This window comes from Melanostigma gelatinosum, assembly GCF_949748355.1.
Source record: "Melanostigma gelatinosum genome assembly, chromosome: 17".
Classification (NCBI taxonomy): domain Eukaryota; kingdom Metazoa; phylum Chordata; class Actinopteri; order Perciformes; family Zoarcidae; genus Melanostigma; species Melanostigma gelatinosum.
Window position 1 is genome coordinate 22,651,957 of NC_136650.1, and position 16,756 is coordinate 22,668,712.

Consider the following 16,756-nt stretch of genomic DNA (forward strand, 5'->3'; position numbering starts at 1 on the left):
CGGTCCATCAGGATGTTGATGTTGACTTTGAACCACTGCTGCTTGCTCTGACGCGACTGTGTTCCTTTCTCCCAGTAATCGGCCTCGAGCCGATCCTTCATCCACGTCTGTTTGGGAACCTTCACCTGGTTGTCGCTGTCGAAGTAGTCGATCATCTTCTTGTCCAGCAGCCCCATGGCCGTGAACTCGTGGAGGCCCGGCAGTCCCACGGGTTTTTGGGAGAAGGCCGTGTAGATGTAAGCGAGGGTGTGCGTCTCTGCACAGGAAGAGATATTTACTGTTGATTTATTTATTACACTTAGGTGGATGAGCTAAGCTGACAACAGATAACAGATATATATATATACATGTTTCAAGATCTTAAAAAAAGACTGAATTGTGATTGATTATAAACAATATTATAAAAATAATGAATGGACGTTAATGATATTTAAATGAGATTTAAATAAATATATATATATATATATATATATATATATTCACAGATATAAACAGATATTTATATATTCTCTTACATCTCCAGGAGTTTCCTACCATTACACAACATTTTGAGATGCACCAGTCACCAGGTCAAACTTGTATACTTGTATGTGTAACATATTTGGCAATAAACGGTTCTGATTCTGATATAAACAGATATTTAAATATTCGCTACATACAATAAGTAACATAAATACACAAATAAACTGGATATTGAGATGCAGTTAAAACAACAGTCAGCAGGTCTCTCACTGGTGTTACGAAGATAAGAGACGTTAATATTCACTTCTCTTTTTCCAGATCTGTTGATGAGTTAATCAGTTTAAATAAAGTGGAAGTTATGATCATATTCTGAGACAACAGCAGCTTGTCAGACATCTTTTATGGTTCATTGCAGTTTGGAAATATTTTGGCTCGGTTCCATAAACGCCACCTTTTTCCTGCGTCCCTGAAGTGAACAGACAACATAGTTGGACACGTCTCTGACGTCATGAGCTCATACACAAAGCACGACTGTTAAAGTTTACTTTCCTCACATCTGGAGCTTGTTGCCGACACGGATATTCATTACGTTTATACACACAGCACATACTTTATCTCTGCGTACACAGGAAGTGAGACAGGAAGTGAGACAGGAAGTGTGTTTTAATAAACATGTCTTCTGTTCTACTACAGACAGTAGCTGTTACTTTTTCCTCTGGTTTTTAGAAAGTTAGATTTGTCCATATGTTATCATTTAATAAAACCATTTAGAAACGGATATATTGTTGAGTGAACGTTATTTATAAACACATAAACGTTTATAGCTCAACGTGCTTCAGACTGGACGCCATTTTCACACGCAGTCTAAATAACTCACGATGTTAAAGCAGTGAATCAACATTTATTCTTTGTTTGGATGCACCGAGTCTCACTGGAAGAGGTGCACATCACTAAACACCATTTCAATAAATATAACTATCAGAGACAGAAAAACGGATTTTCAAAGACTTCTTTTTTTTTTTACTTTCGCTTTCAACGCGAGTCACATAAAGGAGTGAGAGAAGTTAACTCACCGCAGTTCACCGTCAGTGTTGTCCCCAAGAGGACGAGGAGTGAGACGAGAGACATGATGTCTGAAGCTCTGGTTCTATCCGACGGTAGGACCGTGTTTTCTCTCCGGTTCAGCCCGCAGCTCGAGGTCCTTCTCTCCGCTTCCTGCTTCTGTCTGACTCGGTCTGCCTACATGGTGCATTCAGGGGCGGCTCGTACACGAGAGATGTGTGTCGCAATATAAAATGTATGAAAAGCTACTTAATTCAGTTATGATGAGAATAACATCATAACAGATATAAAATATATCTTAAATCTTTGCACTATTGTTTATTTCATTGCAATTGTATTATATTTCATTGTATATATTGTGCATCTTTATATTTTTTATATTTAATGTTTTTATACAAACTGTAAAAACTGCAAAATAAATAAAGTCCCCGTGTTGTTATTTATATTACTGTAAATATATATAATATCATGAAATAAAAATAAGGAGGCAGAAGTAATATTTCTTATTAAATTAAATGCACTTATTTAATTTGACAATTCTTATTTTTGACATCAGAAAAAGGTTTTTGCTTGAAATACCATTGAAACAATTAATCTATTATCAGAAATAGTTAATAGCTCATTAATATTTATGTACGATAGAAAATGTGACGATGTGAGAAACGTATATTATTACTTTATGCATCTTTCTATTTCAATCAACTCGCTTCATTCTTATATCTCTCATCATATTACTTTATGTTATTTTCCATCTTTTCTTATTTCTTATATAATTAAACTCGCACCCAAACAACTTCCTTTTTCACGTTTAGTTTCTGATTCTTAGAACGAACCAAAGGAACTCTTGATAACAGTTTAAGTCTTTAATCTACTGCGCAGCACCAAGTATTATCTGCTTATAGCCTCACAATAGTGATGAGTATTAATCTATTCACGTGTTAAATACTGTGAATTAAATAACAGCTGTTTGTCATTTCAATACCTCATTTTGTGATGTGAGAACTTTCAACAGGCATCAATCTTTTGATTTGTCCACGATGGAACAAAGGCCGACAGCGTAAATAAGACCAATGCCACATATTTACGAGTATCTGTGAACGCACCACGTCTGCAACTTTGACTTCATTTCCTTGTTTGTGGTTTGTTGTTGTGAGACCAGCTTCAATTTATTAAAGAAACAAAGTCTGTAAGAGGTCCAGCTACCGATACAATATATATCTTATAAGACAAATACCATAAAAATAAGAAATAAAACTCTTGTTATACATGAAGCCATATATCTTTCCACAGTCTGACTTACATTAAAATTGGATTAAGATTACATTTACAATAAATTATTTTTTAATTAATTAAATAATTTGTATAATAATTTACTGTTATAACCATTGTGATTGATGGATGACATTTAATATCCCCTATATTGCGGATACTAATATAATTGGCAGTAGTGGAAAGAAACAAAGTACATTTATTGAAGTACTTTACAGTTTTGAGTGACTTTACGTGAGTCTTTACATTTTAAGTGTATTCTTCTATTTCACTTCATCTCAGAGGGAAATGTTGTGCTTTTTGCTTCATTGCATTTATTTAAAGAGTAATAGTTACTTTTAATTGAAGAGTTTATAAAGAAAGCATGTGATCGACCTGTCCGCTGTCACACTCAGCTTCATTAACGATACAAAACATAAATAGTCTGGTTGTTTGTAGATTCATGGTTTTAAAAAAGGACGAAACTTATTTTTGAATAAAAAATGGGGGAAATAAACTCCGCAGACGTCAGAGAGCGACGGGTGCGCGCGCACTGCTGTCCTGTGTTGTTCTGCGAAAATCATCCAATCAGATAATTCAGAACAGGTTGCTAGGCAGATGACATTACAGCAGGTTGTCAGACAGCACTAGCCTCTTACCAATGAAGTACATTTACTCAGGTACAATACACAAGTTAAGTATTTTACTTGACTATTTATATTTTATAATACTTTCTACTTATACATGTTGGAAGCCAGTATTTTACTTTTTACTTCTTTTATTTCATTTTACTTCTTTGGTTACTTGCTTTGCTGAGCCAGATGACATTATTTAAAAATACTAATCAACTGATACATTATGAAGTGTTATTGTGGATTAATCTACTCAGAAGTATAAAATAAACTGATATCAGTGATCTCCACCCTGACCAGCTGAAATATTACAGTGATGAACACATTACAGTGTGGAGGGTTTGGCGACATCTAGCGGTGAGGTTGCAGGTTGAAACTACTGTGTGACCCGCCCTCCTTCCTCTTGTGTAGATACAAACAGCTCATTCTAAGGTAACAGAAACACGAATATTCTGATTTCAGATGATGAAATAGAGAAAACATACTCAATCCTCAATAGACCTCCTAAATGCTACACACTCTTCCTTTTATGCATTCATAATTTAAATCCAATCATATATTTATAACATTATTCTGAAATTGGCCATTCTGTGAAATGAGTTTGATGTGATTTAATTGAGAATATCATAAAACTAAAGTATGTGCCGCACCTCTCAGTAAGATCATAACAATGAATTATTATTGAATTGTTTGTGACGTGTTTTCCTGTTTCATTGTTTCCGTATCTTTGTTATTTAGTTTACGTGCTTGATGTCTTTGTTAAACATAACCGTGACCGCTACACGCTGACAACATGGCAAAAAATGACACGAACAGCCTAAAATAGCAACAATATGAAATATAAAATATTGTTATACATTTTAAATAAATATATATATGTGGTTTTTTTCAATGCAAAAAACATTTTGTAAAGTAACTAAAGCTGGCAGATAAATACAGTTGCGTAAAGTTACCATGTGTATGTATAAGTACCTCATGAGCAAATGTATACTTGCACCACGAGTCTGAACTCTTTATTTATTTCCAACAAAGTAACACAGAGAATACTTCCAATATATCTATTTATCTTTATTCATGAACATATCTTATTACAGACTTTGGATTCGACAGAAGTACGTTGACATTTACGTTGACTTTTGCTGCCGTGTCCTCAAACACAGAAGAAGAAAAGGAAGATTTTCCATCGCAGTGTTTTATCCCGTTGACTGCCAGTCGTGCATTTAAATGTAATGCTTTTTGTTACAGTGTAGCTTAGCTTTGTTCTTCTTCTGTTGAATATTTCCTCTAACTTAAGTGCACCCTGACATAAACCTCTTCATTCTTCAAGCCAGTGATCCACTGGGCAACTTTTCCAGCGTTTGGTTGCCATGAATCATTTAAGGCCGTGTCGTCGTTGCCTAGAAAATTGCCGAGTGTATCACCGCCCTCATATTTGTAAAAGAAGCCCGTTAACTGAATCATCTCCTCTTTCCTCCCCCGTTAAAAAACCCTCCCTCATCTGCCTGTTCCCCCTCCTCCTTTAATCCATCCATCCCCTGTCGGTCCATCTTTTCCTCCCAAAGCGGAAACTGGTGCCTCCTTTCTCCCGGCTGATGGCCTGGAGGCCTCCGGCGATGGAGGTCAGAGCCTCGTTCCTCTTCCCTCCGTCCTCCCATTCTCCTCCCTCCTGATAGTTCATGCTCTCCAGAGAGAGACCCACGGGGAAGGGCGACAGCGGCTGCACCACCAGGTCTCCTCTCTGGGCTCTCACCAGGGCCTTTTCCTCCCAGGACCCGCCCTCCTCCTTCTCCTCCCCAGGCCTCAGCATCCAGTCGTCATCCAGAGCATCCTGGAGGTCCAGCAGGGCGGTGGGTGATCGGGGGTACGATGTGACGGTCCGGGGGACGAGGCAGAGGAGGGCGAGGGAGAGGAGGGTGAGCTTAGCGGCACCGAGACGGAAAGACAGTCTCATCTGGAAACAAAGCGACGTATTTTATCAAAAGAGTTATTTTGATTATAGTGATTCAAACACAGCGCATAAGAACCTGAAGGCAACTGGACCAGATTTTCTTTGGTAGAATGCAAGTAAACGGTCTGTTACCTGCATTCAACACAACTGTAGTCTAGTATGAATGTCAGGATTGAGGAAAGTATCTGTCCGTCCGTCCGTCCGTCCGTCAGTCAGTGACTGAATACAGTCTTTTCAAAATAAACTTCTGTCGTCACAGGAAACTAATATGTTAAGTTCAGGCAACACAACTACTTAGTTTGGTTTTAGGAAAAGATCATGAAATACTGAGTTCGGTTGCATGTCTTGAATTAAACGGAAACACTTTGTACTAAATTTCACTGAAATCAGTTTTTTTAAAGCTAAAAAACTGTTAAATGACAAACATCATAACATCTGTGGTGATGAGTAACTAATAATAATTATTCCCTCAAGTAACAATAAGTCCTCTTTCTTTCAATCCAGTGGGTTTTCACAACAACTGAATAAATACAGAACTAAATACAAAATAACAACAACAATAATACTAACAATGAATACGTAAATACGTAAGTCTTGCAGCAGCGTTTTTACCAAATTAAGAGCTAAATGTTTTGGTTGTGTAAAACATAAATATTCTGCAAGAAACATTTTGTCAAAAGTGTAAAATAAAGACGTAAAACTGAAAAGAAGCCCGGAATAATAAAGTTACTGATATCTTTTAGCACCAACGAAGAAGAAGAGGGTAGAAAGTCACATTTCTTACCTTGTGTTGAGCTCTAACTTGTTGTATCTGATCTCACGTTCGTCGCCTCTAAACCGTTTTAAAACCCGCCCTCCTTCCTCCGGTCACAAGGCTGCCGTCTCCCCATTGGTCAGAAGGCTGCCGTCTCCCCATTGGTCAGAAGGCTGCCGTCTCCTCATTGGTCAGAAGGCTGCCGTCTCCTCATTGGTCACAAGGCTGCCGTCTCCTCATTGGTCACAAGGCTGCCGTCTCCTCATTGGTCACAAGGCTGCCGTCTCCTCATTGGTCAGAAGGCTGCCGTCTCCTCATTGGTCAGAAGGCTACCGTCTCCTCATTGGTCGCTCGCCGCTCATGACGCAGGTCGGCCGTATAACCTTCATTCTTTCAGCCGAGAAACGTCCGGGGTCCACTTCATCGACGGGGGTCCAGAGTGTCGTCCTAATTAACCGCCGCTTGATTGTTGGAGCCAATTGACAAAAGAAGGAAGCAGCCAATTCATTAAGGAGACGAGGGCGTGAAGGTCGTCTCCCTGTGAAAACACAGACACCTGAAAGAATGTGATTCATAAGCTCAGAGCCCAACGACGCTGTTCACCCAGCACTCTGTCACCAGAGGACGAAAGGATCTGCAGAGTGTTGCATCTGTCACGATTTCTAACTAACAGAGTTAAGTGTTGGGAGAAATATTTAAATCGTTTACTTAAGAGAAAGTAGCAACAAAAGTATTCCATGACAAGTAAAAGTACTGCATTAATGATGTCACAGAACCTTTAGCAACAAAAAGTACTCAAGTCGAGACATTTCAGGCAAAAACGTTATTTTTCATCGTCAAGTTTGGTCTATTGTTCTTCCATAACTCGTCTTCTTTCAGACTCGTGGAAAGAAAACATTTATTTTACTGTTTTGTTTGTACTTTTCTCAGCAAAAGTTAGCATTAGATGATGCCTCATTTGCATAGTTAAACACAACATTTCAGAAAACTTGTAACAAAATAAATATTTGTCTTAATGTGAGTAATGAACTGATGAAGTTTAATGGTGATATCTATTAGTACATTTTTCTACCCTATTCACCTGCAAGTATCAAAAGTATTGCATTTATTTGTATATATTTGTATTTGTGTGTGTATCACTGGATTGTTATTATTGATGTATTAATATGAACTTTAACATTGTCATGTAAAGGCTGAGCTCGTGTCGTAAACGTCTGGTAGTTGAATCTGTAACAATGGATCATATTTAATAAACTGATGTTTTGTTCATGAAATCTTAATTTGAAAAGCAACACGGCTGCAAAATAAAAGTAGTGAAGTAAAATGTAACATAAAATGGAAAGTACATGTACCTCAAATTTGTAAAGTACTTAGTTAAACTGTCAATCCACAAACTCATTATTATATTTGAAGGAAAACTCTAGTTAATCACTTTACTTATTCCTCTTATTTTGGTAGTTTGAAAGCATGAGCAGTAAGATGATCAGAAACGTAGTAAATAATGTAGTAAACTGAAGTTTCAGAGTAACTTTACTGTCTGGTTTCCTGTTTTCTCTCCGTAATTAAAATAAGAATTCATTAATCCGTTGATTACTTTGTATATTAAAGCAGCCCTGTGGATGTTTCTCACCACTGGGGGCGCTACTGAGCAACGTTTTCACAAACGGATTGTAGATTTCGTTACTTTGAAGCAAGTTACTTTGAAGCAATTTGCATTAGAAAGTTCCATATAAATCACTGACAATCTTTGTCATAAAAATTGACTTTGTCCTGTTTGATGTATATTATAATATAATTCAAAATTGGCCATAGATTCTATGGTATAATGCTACAATATTAAAAATGATCATCTCAAGCTGCAAAACGACTTAAATTATGTACTTTTATGTACTTTTAATTACGTATATTTTCAAAATAAACTTCCGTCTTCACAGGAAACAAATTTTTTTTACGCAGCAAAACGACTTAGTTTTCGGAAAAGATCGTGGTTTGAGTTAAAATAATTATAAAATATATTTTTTAATAATAATTTAAAATACCTCTTGAACACGACAGCCCCCTTTAAAGGGGGCTAGAGGGGGGGTAGGGGGTGGTGTACTTGTGTACAATTCACTTTTGTGATACGAATAAAAAAAATAATAATAAAAAAAAAATACCTGTGTAACAAAGAGATTCTGGGCGAAACAACCACGGGAGCCATTTTACACACTGAGAAACACAATTATACATGAACTAAGATCATATCTAGAAGAACACTACAAGTTTTACCAAAAAACCACGTTTTTCTGGGCAAAAAACTGCAGTACTATACTCTATGACATTCATAACTGCTCAAAATTATTCCAAATGGTGTCAAACTGCTTTATTAGGATTATTGAACACTCTTAGTGATAAGAAAAGTGAATATATAGTTAATATTTAGTTATATACTATATCAAATTTGAATACAGCAATGCAACCAAATGCTTCCAAAAATGATAATTTAGCATGCCTTTGCTTGGTTTATGCTGGCCTGCTTCACTCAATCGAAGTCAAATCAGTTTTAGAGACTGTAAAACCGGCTGTGCTATGACTGTGGGTATGCCATTGCAATTTTTTGGCATTATTTCAAGTAATATTTTAGACACAAGTGCTTTTTTTCTGGCGAAGCAGAAACTTTTTCAATTTGAGCTGTGCCATATGTGTATTTGTTTAAGGAACCAGTAACATATACACAATTTTACAGATATCAGCACATCTCACAAGTGTTACCTGTATTATACAATCAAAAAGTATTAAAATAGACCTTGTCGTTGCAGAAATACACTGTCTTTAGTATGGGTATGCAATTGTCGAGCAGAGGCCTAAAAATAGACATGAAAGATCCACAAAATGCATTTCGGAGGGAAACACTGAACGTAAACTTAGTTTGTTTACAAGAAAACACAACAGGGAATCTTTAACTTTGATATAAAACAATGTAAACATATTACAATATCTTGTGAAGTTCAAAATAAAAGTTCTGATCAACAAAAATTCAGTTTTCAAAAACAAAAAAGCTTAAAATTCTCTCTCCTGAGATGCTTAAGAAATGACTTCAGTGATTAACTGACTATGTCAATAGCGCCACATCATCAATCAATCAATCAACCAGCTCATCGTTACTTGTGAAGGTTGAGCCACAGCTTGTGGAGCACAAAGAGAAAACTCGGAGGAAGAAAAAGTGTGAAACCTGTTGATGGTTTATTCACAGAAACAAACAGGAAGCAGAAGAGAATCTTAAATATTTCAATAGATGAACAAAGTGTTCATTGGTGGAAAAATGTATGAACATACAAAACAAGTTGTACACAATTTAAGAAATAATTAATTCATTCTGGACTTTTGGAAAACAGTTTGGAAAAAAAGCAAATTTCAATGTCCACAAACCATTCCTGAGCTTTCAGCTACAGCTCATGGACTTCTTCAGGGTCATCATGTGACCATGACAGTGATGGAGAAGAAGTATTCAGCTCCTTTGCTGATGTAAAAGTACTAATCCCACATCGTGAAAAACCTGCGTTTAAGAACCGTACTTAGGTTAAAGTGTGTAATCAGCTGAAGTACTGAAAGTAAAAGTATTGATTGATCAGTTAAATGTTTTACTTTTATATCTGATGTTTCTGGATTAATATCAAGTATGGCTCCTTTAATTAAAAGTGTATTATCAATTTGTTTTCATGTTGTAGTTTGTCAATGTGGAGCCAATCTTGGATACTTTGCATAGTACTAGGTAGATTAGTAGTATAGTACTGCATCATATTATACGTATTTCACGTATACGTATACGTATATATAAGTATTTCATCTTTAATTGAAAAAAAGAGAAACTTTTACTGTCCAAGAAACGTAGTGCAGTAAAAAAGTTTAACTATATCCCTCTGGAATGTGAAGTACAAGTACAAGTCAAATTTAGCAATTTAATTAATATAATTAGTTATATTCCACCACTATAGTTAAAATTTTTAGTGGCGGAGTCCGCCATGTTACCTTCACACACTCGGGGATTCACAGGAAACGATGCAGCATATATTGAGTGATATATCGTGTTATCAGAGCTGGATTAAATGCTGATGAAGAAAAAAACAAAACATTTCCTGCTGATTTTCTTTTGTTACACATTAAAAGTTTCAACTACAAACTTTCACTATTCTCTTACTTTGAAAATCTGTGGAGGTTGCATATACGGACCTCTGGACTAGCAGTAATGTGGTCTAAACGCACTATGAGGATCAACCTCTCCTCCTCCTGCCTCCTGAAAGTCCTCGTAGGCCTCCAGGGAGGACATGCACCCCGGTGCACTCTGGGAATCGTAGTCCGGGAAGAAGGCGGGGTTTTGCAGCCGAAGCTCCAGGCCGATGGCCGGACTCCCCGGCGGCTCGCCGAGCGGCGCGGTGAGCAGAGAGAGCTGCAGCTGGTCGATGGTGCTGGAGGAGGAGGAGGAGGAGGCCTGTGATTGGTCCGCTGGGGAGTCGTTCGCCATGGTTACGCCTCCAGAGGGAGCGGAGGGCGAGTTGACCTGAGAGTCGTCCGTGGTGACGGAGCGCCTCAGTTTGGCTCGAGCGTTTTGAAACCACACCTGAGGGAGAGAGAGAGTGTGTGTGTGTGTGTGTGTTTGTAAGTGTGTGTGTGTTTGTAAGTGTGTGTGTGTGTGTGTGTGTTTGTAAGTGTGTGTGTGTGTGTGTGTTTGTAAGTGTGTGTGTGTGTGTGTTTGTAAGTGTGTGTGGGTGTGTTTGTAAGTGTGTGTGTGTGTGTGTGTGTGTGTGTTTGTAAGTGTGTGTGTGTGTGTCGACAGGTAAAAAATATGTTCGTGAAAGAAGAACAAAGAAATTTAATCAGGTACAAAATGTCTGTAAATGCCAGTTTTCTCACAATGTCGATTTTATATAACATTATATATATATATATATATATTTATATATATATATATATATATATTTATATATATATATATATATATATATATTTATATATATATATATATTTTATATAACATTATATATATATATATATATTTATATATATATATATATATATATATATATATTTATACAAATATATACATTTATAAAATATATACATAACACATATGTACATATTTATTTATACATACATATACATTTAAGATATACAAGATATTTGAAGGTATTTTCCCACTTTGGACTTTGATGGCAGCACAACGATTTCCCTCAGGGTAAATAACATTGTATTCTATCTTATTCTAATAATCTCTACAACTTCTGTAAAATAAAACTAAACAGGTCGTCTGAAGGGGAGAACACCTGTGTGAACCAGGCGGCAACCTCCGGTTCAGCCGTGTGAAGCTATGTGTTTAACCTGCATTCTCCCTAGTGTCCACCAGGGGGCGACTCCTCTGGTTGTATAGAAGTCTATAGAAAATGACTCTACTTCTCTCTTGATTTATTACCTCAGTAAACATTGTAAACATGAGTTTATGTCTCAATCTCTAGTTTCAAGTCTTCTTCAATACAGCATGATGTTCATTTAGTACATTATGGTCCATTTAGAGTCTCACAGACCATAAAGCAGGGGATGCTTTAGGGCGGGGCTACACAGTGATTGACAGGTCTCTACCAGAGACGTATACGGCGTCTCTACGTCACTCCTCCTCAGTCCTGATATGTGTTTCGTACCTGCAGGACTCTCTTGGGGAGGCCGGTCTTGTGCGAGAGGCAGTTCCAGTCTTTGCCGTCTGGGTTGTGCTTCTGGGCGAAATACGACTCCAGCGCTCTGAGCTGCTCGCTGCGGAAACACGTCCTGATTCGCTTCGTCCGCCTGCGGGTCCGCCCACCAGCCGCCCTGTCGTCCAATCGTGGCTCAGGACTGCTGACAGACTCCTCCCCTTCACCTGAGACCTGATTTTGAGCTGTTTTACGCAGAGTTTTGTTTGATAGATTCGAGAATATGAAACAAATCTTATTGTTTTTCAGCCTCTTTGTACAGTTTGATGTTTCCTGCTGCTGCTAGAAACACTGAGACTGAGCCAGACGGCGAAAACAGCTTTTTAAAATAATAATATGTAGTATATCATATGACAAAAGTGTGTTTTCAGCATGTTTAATATTTATTTCACCCTCTAACAGCCATAAAAAGCAAAACATTGCAAAGACTTTCTCAGCCACTTCTCACTTGTTTCATCAAATCAAATCATTTTTACCAACAAATGAATGTTGTGTTCATGCCTCTATGTCTGCGTGAACGTATGCTGAGAAAAGAGACGTTAAAAAAAGAGATCGCAGAATTCTATCATCACCTTTGAATCATTTATGCATTTATTGCATTTGTTTTTAACACATTTGTGCTTTTTTTCTTTATTGAATTTATATATGCATTCATTTATTTCTTCATTCCAGAATTAATTTCTTCTATGTTATAGTCTTTAATGCATTTATTTACTTTTGTATTTATTTATTATTTAATGCATTTATTTATCATTTGATGAACTTATTCATACATTAATTTATTTATTATTTTTTGCATTTTTTCTTGAATGTATTTATTTATATTTGGATTCATTTATTATTTGTCTACTTTATTGTTTTTAACAGATTTATGTATTTATGTGTTTATTGATTTTTATTTATTATGTTTATTTATTATGCCCTCGCACGCACGCACGCACACGCACACACACACACACACACACACACGCACGCACACACACACACACACACACTCTCACCTTCTCTCAGACTCGGGTTGGCCATTAGATGGTGTGGAAGCGGGACGCTCCCGTCCTCGCCGTGGTAGTGGGACTGACAGTAGAGGCTCTGGCCCTGAATGCAGTAAAGGTTCCCAGGAGTCAACGTCACATCACACTCCTGAAAAACAAGATGGACCGATATTTAAACGGAGGGAAATTGTTGTCGTACAATGTAGGAATGACCATAATATTGCACATTATGTTCCGTAATTCCTTGTTAAAGTTACTACAACAAACTTTTATTTAGTGTTGGTTCTGTTGCCCTCTGTGGACTAAAGCTGTAGTGTCTCTGAGCACCAGACTCTTTAGAGAACCTCTCATGTTACTGCAGCAGGTCTGACAGTCGGCCCCTCTCAGTCCTGGTTCTGGTTCTCCTGTTGCCTCCCTTCCCTCCAGCGGGTCCAGCAACACGTCCTGGGTCTGCAGCAGCGTGGTGTCGGTGTTGACTCCCAGAGAGGAGAAGCTCTGCTCCTGGAGGAGGAGGAGGAGGAGGAGGAGGAGGAGGAGGCAACGCTGCTGCTGCCGGGAGCTGAGCTCTCCTCCTCCCTCCGGAGCTCCGACTGGAGAGAGATACTGGAGAGACTCCAAGGCTGCAGAGAAGCCGGATCTGGGTCTGTCCACGGTGGACCGGTCTCTGAAGGAGGATCTGGGTCTGTCCACGGTGGACCGGTCTCTGAAGGAGGATCTGGGTCTGTCCACAGTGGACCGGTCTCTGAAGGAGGATCTGGGTCTGTCCACAGTGGACCGGTCTCTGAAGGATGATCTGGGTCTGTCCACGGTGGACCGGTCTCTGAAGGAGGATCTGGGTCTGTCCACGGTGGACCGGTCTCTGAAGGAGGATCTGGGTCTGTCCACGGTGGACCGGTCTCTGAAGGAGGATCTGGGTCTGTCCACGGTGGACCGGTCTCTGAAGGAGGATCTGGGTCTGTCCACGGTGGACCGGTCTCTGAAGGAGGATCTGGGTCTGTCCACGGTGGACCGGTCTCTGAAGGAGGATCTGGGTCTGTCCACAGTGGACCGGTCTCTGAAGGAGGTTCTGGTGAACCTGCATGAGTTCATCTGGTTTCACCAGATGACGAGCATTAAGAATAACTCTATAGAAATCGACCATCTTCTCTCCGATGGTCTGATAGAGGATCAGGACTAAACGGAGACTGGTTCATATCGAGGATCAGGACTAAACAGAGACTGGTTCATATCGAGGATCAGGACTAAACGGAGACTGGTTCATATCGAGGATCAGGACTAAACGGAGACTGGTTCATATCGAGGATCAGGACTAAACAGAGACTGGTTCATATCGAGGATCAGGACTAAACGGAGACTGGTTCATATCGAGGATCAGGACTAAACGGAGACTGGTTCATATCGAGGATCAGGACTAAACGGAGACTGGTTCATATCGAGGATCAGGACTAAACGGAGACTGGTTCATATCGAGGATCAGGACTAAACGGATACTGGTTCAGGACCCGTTAACAGTTCCTCACTGTCACTTTAATAACGACTATTCAAAATGTGTTTTTATGTTTCTTTAAATATTTCTTATGGAACTGAACTACCTGGCAGGAGAAGCAGTGAGGATGGAAGGTCAGCTCCCCGGACCTCATGACCAAAGCGGAGGCTGGGATTGGCTGGAAGCAGCGGACGCACTGACCGCCTCCAAACATCCTGAGAGCAAGGGGGAGGAGTCAAAACACATCACTCAGCAGATATCAAGCGGCGCAGCTGAGGACTCTTCAAGAGGAGGAAGTGTTCCTGCTGACCTGCAGTAGTCCTGCTGGCAGTAGATGTTCCCGTCCCTCCAGTACAGCGACGGGTGCGTCTGCAGCTCGCACTGACACTGGCTGCAGCGGAGGCAGGGGGCGTGCCACACGCTGCCCGCGGCCAATAGGAAGAAGCGGTCGCACACCTGCTCGGCGCAGCCGGCGCACGTCATTGGCTCCTGGATGGACACGGCTGTCGGAGTCTGTGACAGATTCACCGTTTATTTTATCGGTGGATAAAACACTGGACTGGAGTCTTAAAGCTCAGGAAATAGAGAGTATGTGGACCTTCAAAGTTGTTTCAAGAATTAACTTAATATTTCTCAAATTTTGTACAACAAACACTTTGTTCATCTATTAAAATGAGAAGACTGATTTAAGATTCCCTCTGCTTCCATCAAAGGGTTTTGCTGGCTGGTGTTCTTCGTAGAGACACGTGGTTCTCACAGGTCAGAGACAAACATACGATGATGTCATAGAATATGATGCACTGATGAAGATTAAACCTGCGATCAGGATATAAAGGAGTTAACATGCAACGAGCACGTTAACCCTCTGAACCCAAAGCAGTTTCGGGGACGTTTGTTCTGTCACGTGTTTTAATATAATAAGAATAAAGTCGTGCTCTTCTCTGGAAACATCGTGAGTAGAACTCAAACATGTCTTTAGTGCAGAATAACACAGTTATGATGACATCAATAAAGTTGAATTTCTTTGATAATATATTTTAGGAAAATTGGAAAACAATAGAATCTACACATCAAAACAATGTTCAAAGTTTCTACAAGTGTGACCAATGTTCGGGAAAGTGAATCCAGGCTCCACGTGTTTTTAAATGAGAATGTTAAATAAAATGTTTTTGATGAAATATCACACATTTTAAGTTTTGATTTGGTTGCTTTGGTGATTGTTTGTGAAAATACTCCACTACAAGTAAAAGTGCTGTTTTTCTTCATTGTGTTGTTACCTTTACTTCCTCCACCACCGTCACGCTCACATCGTCTGCAGCAGCACCGTCCTCCAGCTCCTCCGGCTCCTCTGGCTCCTCCCCCTCCTCCGGCTCCGCCCCCTCCGCCTCGTCCCCACGGTCACCGCCGTACAGCAGCTCCTCCAGGACTCGGTCGTCTGGTGACATCATGATTGTCCTGAGAAGGTTGATCATCTTCAGTCCACTTGATAATCACAGAGAGCTATAATCAGACTCAGCGTCCCTGTAATAAACAACAACTCTGTGAGTTGAATTCATTTTGCTCTTTTTCACGTTTAGTTACATAAATATATATATATATATATATATTTACAATTTACAATAATTGTATTTAAAATATATTTTGTGGTGTTTCCTCTCAGCTCTGTGAAGCTCTTTAAACTGGCTCGTCGCTAAAATGTGGTGATTAAACACATTAAAGTGTTAAATGTGCCATCAGGTAAGAAAACATAAATATATGACAGCTTCTGTAGAATCCTCAAAGAAACATTTAATCTTTCCTTTAAGACATTCTGAAGTATTTCATTTTATACGACTTTAAATTGTTTGTTTTAAAGGTGTTTGTGTGTGACGGGTATGGTGCCAATAAAGTTTATTTGGATTATAAACTGGAAAGACTTTCATGAGAAAATAACTGTTCTAATATTTATTTTAGGAGCATTTTAATTTTAACAGAGAAACTAGCACGTGGTCAACATTTATTTATATCTATATATATATATACATATGAATATATTACATAGGGTAAGCGTTGTTTACCTAATATTAGAAAAAGAGTGTTTTGTTTCCTTTAACTCTGAAATAAAACACAGATTTTCTATATCATTCATTCATTTTGAATAATGTCGACGGCATTATTTACAAAATTTGTTTTGGCCACTGTCAAAGAAAAAACAATCTTTTTTGTAATTCAACCAAATTGATCTTGTTAATTTACTTTAAAAAGACGAGTTTATAATAAAGAATAACAATTAGAATAACAGCACAAATAACAATATCAAATATCCAAATTCATAAATCAGAAATATGATTCATATATTGTGAAATTATTCAGTACAAATTTCAATGTTGATTATATACCAGCTGAGATTTTGATGATCAATTAATTATCTTGTTACAAGAATCCCAAAACTCTTCATCAGCCTCTATTTTGT

At 38.6% G+C, this 16,756-nt stretch overlaps 2 protein-coding genes across 2 annotated transcripts in view; both read right to left on the reverse strand.

Moving 5' to 3' along the window:
• Positions 1–1,684, reverse strand: part of LOC306791221 (uncharacterized protein) — an 8,112-nt gene extending 6,428 nt beyond the window's left edge. The window contains exons 1-2 of the mRNA XM_079287848.1: positions 1,536–1,684; positions 2–256 (exon numbers count right to left, since the gene is read on the reverse strand). Coding sequence (XP_079143974.1) covers positions 2–256; positions 1,536–1,590 — 310 coding nt within the window. The 5' untranslated portion in view covers positions 1,591–1,684. The remainder of the gene's footprint in view (position 1; positions 257–1,535) is intronic.
• Positions 1,685–10,039: 8,355 nt separating this feature from the next.
• LOC306791095 (LIM/homeobox protein Awh-like) lies at positions 10,040–15,752 on the reverse strand (the record flags this gene model as incomplete). Its single annotated transcript, XM_079287721.1, has 6 exons — positions 10,040–10,703; positions 11,779–12,011; positions 12,828–12,966; positions 14,411–14,519; positions 14,615–14,817; positions 15,582–15,752. The coding sequence occupies 6 exons, from the start codon at positions 15,750–15,752 to the stop codon at positions 10,323–10,325; spliced, it is 1,236 nt and encodes a 411-aa protein (XP_079143847.1). The 3' UTR covers positions 10,040–10,322.
• Between the last annotated feature and the right edge of the window lie 1,004 nt (positions 15,753–16,756).